The following is a 2401-nucleotide window of genomic DNA, read 5'->3' as shown; positions in this document are numbered from 1 at the left end:
AGAAACGGCCTGCTTGCGTGTTTGCTTGCACCTGCATGAAGAAACAACACAGAATACAGAGCACAAGCGCACTCAAAACACGCACGTACGCTACACACACGCACGTACACCACACACACCACAACACGCATTCAACACATGCACGCACTTCATTTCAGCCAACACTGCGTACCTTTATCGGCTGCTGACTTCGGCCTGCAGCTGTTCGTACGAACCACGTCGATGCACCGTGTGCGTGTGTGAGATTGAATGCACTCGTGCTGCTCTTCTCCTTTGTTGTATTCATCTCCACTTGGTTTGCTTGCTCTGTGTGGATATGTGAATGTGCACACACCACCAGTGTGTGTGTGTGCATGTGTGTGCGAACCATCATGCTTCACATCACCCACACATCACCCACACATCACCCACACAACTGCAACTCAAGAAGCGCTGTTGCTTGTTGCTTGCTTGCTTGTTGGTGCGTGTTGGTTGTTGTTTTGGGTTTGTTCGTGCTGTCCTTCCGATCGCCGTTTTGTGTAAATCTTCAAGCAATCCTCCACAACCGCACCAGCAAAACAAGTCAGAGCGGAAGAAGAGAACGAACGACCTTGTTCTCCTCGCTTGGCTGGCTTGGCTGGATTGGCTGGCTTGTTGTCTCTTCACCCTTCCACCATCCCACCTCCCCGTCTCCAACGTTCCCCTAACGCCTTCACTCGGCTCGCTCGCTCGCTCGCTGAAATCGCTGTCTCCCCCACGAACCGCCCACCAACCGACCAACCCACCGTGTTGATGTCGCTGCTCCCAATGGACGTTCTCCTCAAACCGCTGATGATGCTGGTGCTGAACCGACATGGATGAGCGCATCTCGCATATGCGCGTGCGCGTGTGTGTGTGCGTGTGTGCGTGTGTGTGCATGTGCCAAGCAAGGCCACGACGTCCACGACAACTTTCTCTTGAAGTTGACTCCTCGCCCCTGCTCATGCTGACAAGGCTGCCTGCCGCGTGTCCAAAGGACGTGTTTTGGACCAGATGAAGGCGACTGCGCTCGTCGGAACACGCCAAATCTCCGTCAACCAAAGGATTGCGAACCGGACACCAAACCTGGAACACACAGAAGGACTAGCCAAGCAAGCAACTGCACATCACTGGGGGTATGATTATGCCCTCGACCAATGTGGATCCACCACCACGCGTCCATCGGCGTGCTTGCTTGCCCATTTGTGTGTGTGTGTGTGTGTGTGTGTGTGCGTGTGTGTGTGTGTGTGTGTGTGTGTGTGTGTGTGTGTGTGTGTGTGTGTGTGTGTGTTGGATGAACTTCGTTGTCTGTTTCTGCGTGTGTGTGTTTGCATGTGCCTCTTTGTCTCCTGCTCAACTTCACTCACACCAACTTCACTCTCACCAACCTCGCTTACACCACCAGTCACACCACCACCAATACCAACACAACACTCACCCTCCACCACAATCACACACACTTGCGAACAATACGTTGGGTGATCTACCTTTCCGACCCCTCCCCCGTCCCGCAGTTGCTGTGTGTCCCTCAGCTGGGCGATCGGTATGCCGCACCCGCGTCCATAGAACGTGGCTCTGCGCTTGGGGTGCAACCATGTCCTGACGTGTCACCCTTCCCCTTCCCCTTCCCTCGCCAACCCCCTCCCCTCCCTGGCTTTGGTGCGCATTTCAATTGTGTGCGCGTGTGTGCTTGGGGCTGGTATGCTCCTTTCTTTCCTCTTTCCTCTTTCCTCTTTCCTCTTTCCTCTTTCCTCTTTCCTCTTTCCTCTTTCCTCTTGTCGCCCACTTTTTCTCAGCTCTCCCCTCCCACCGCTTCCCTTTCGTCTTCCGTTCTTTCCCCACCCGCTGCCTCCACCATTGCTTCCCCGTCTGTTGCTTGGGGGAGTGGTTGCGGCCGTTGTATGGCGTGCTATCAACACGGCAGCGTTGTGGCTGGTTCCATTGGGTCATTGTGACTGCTTTTTCTTTTATTATTGTTTCCAACCCATGCAGGTGGTTGTGGCCTGTTGACAGCCAACCAACCAACCGCGCACACACACACACACACACACACACACACACACACACACACACACACACACACACACACACACACACACACACACACACACACAAGGCAGCCAACCAATGCGTGGCCTGGCGATCTGCTTTCAAGCTGCTGTTACTCCTGCTTGCAACCCCACCACCACCACCACACACACACACACACACACACACACACACACACACACACACACACACACACACACACACACACACACACACACACACACATTTGAGCTGTGTTCCTGTTCTCTTCTTCCTCCCCACGCGTTTTGTCCCAACATGTATATTTCTGATGCGGCCGCTGTTGGTCCCGGGTGGCTGTGTGTGGTGGCTTGGTGGGGGACATCATTGCACATTC

General features: G+C 54.1%; 1 protein-coding gene across 1 annotated transcript; it reads left to right on the top strand.

Annotated features, from left to right (window-relative positions):
• Positions 1–536: 536 nt before the first annotated feature.
• Positions 537–1563, top strand: PTSG_05738 (uncharacterized protein; the record flags this gene model as incomplete). The annotated part of the gene is made up of 3 exons (XM_004993550.1): positions 537–819; positions 973–1133; positions 1512–1563. The coding sequence occupies exons 1-3, from the start codon at positions 772–774 to the stop codon at positions 1561–1563; spliced, it is 261 nt and encodes an 86-aa protein (XP_004993607.1). The 5' UTR covers positions 537–771.
• Between the last annotated feature and the right edge of the window lie 838 nt (positions 1564–2401).

The sequence above is a fragment of the Salpingoeca rosetta genome (genome assembly GCF_000188695.1).
Source record: "Salpingoeca rosetta unplaced genomic scaffold supercont1.13, whole genome shotgun sequence".
NCBI classification, from domain to species: Eukaryota; class Choanoflagellata; order Craspedida; family Salpingoecidae; genus Salpingoeca; species Salpingoeca rosetta.
The sequence above is the reverse complement of the archived record's forward strand: the minus strand, read 5'-3'. Positions and strand labels throughout refer to the sequence as shown.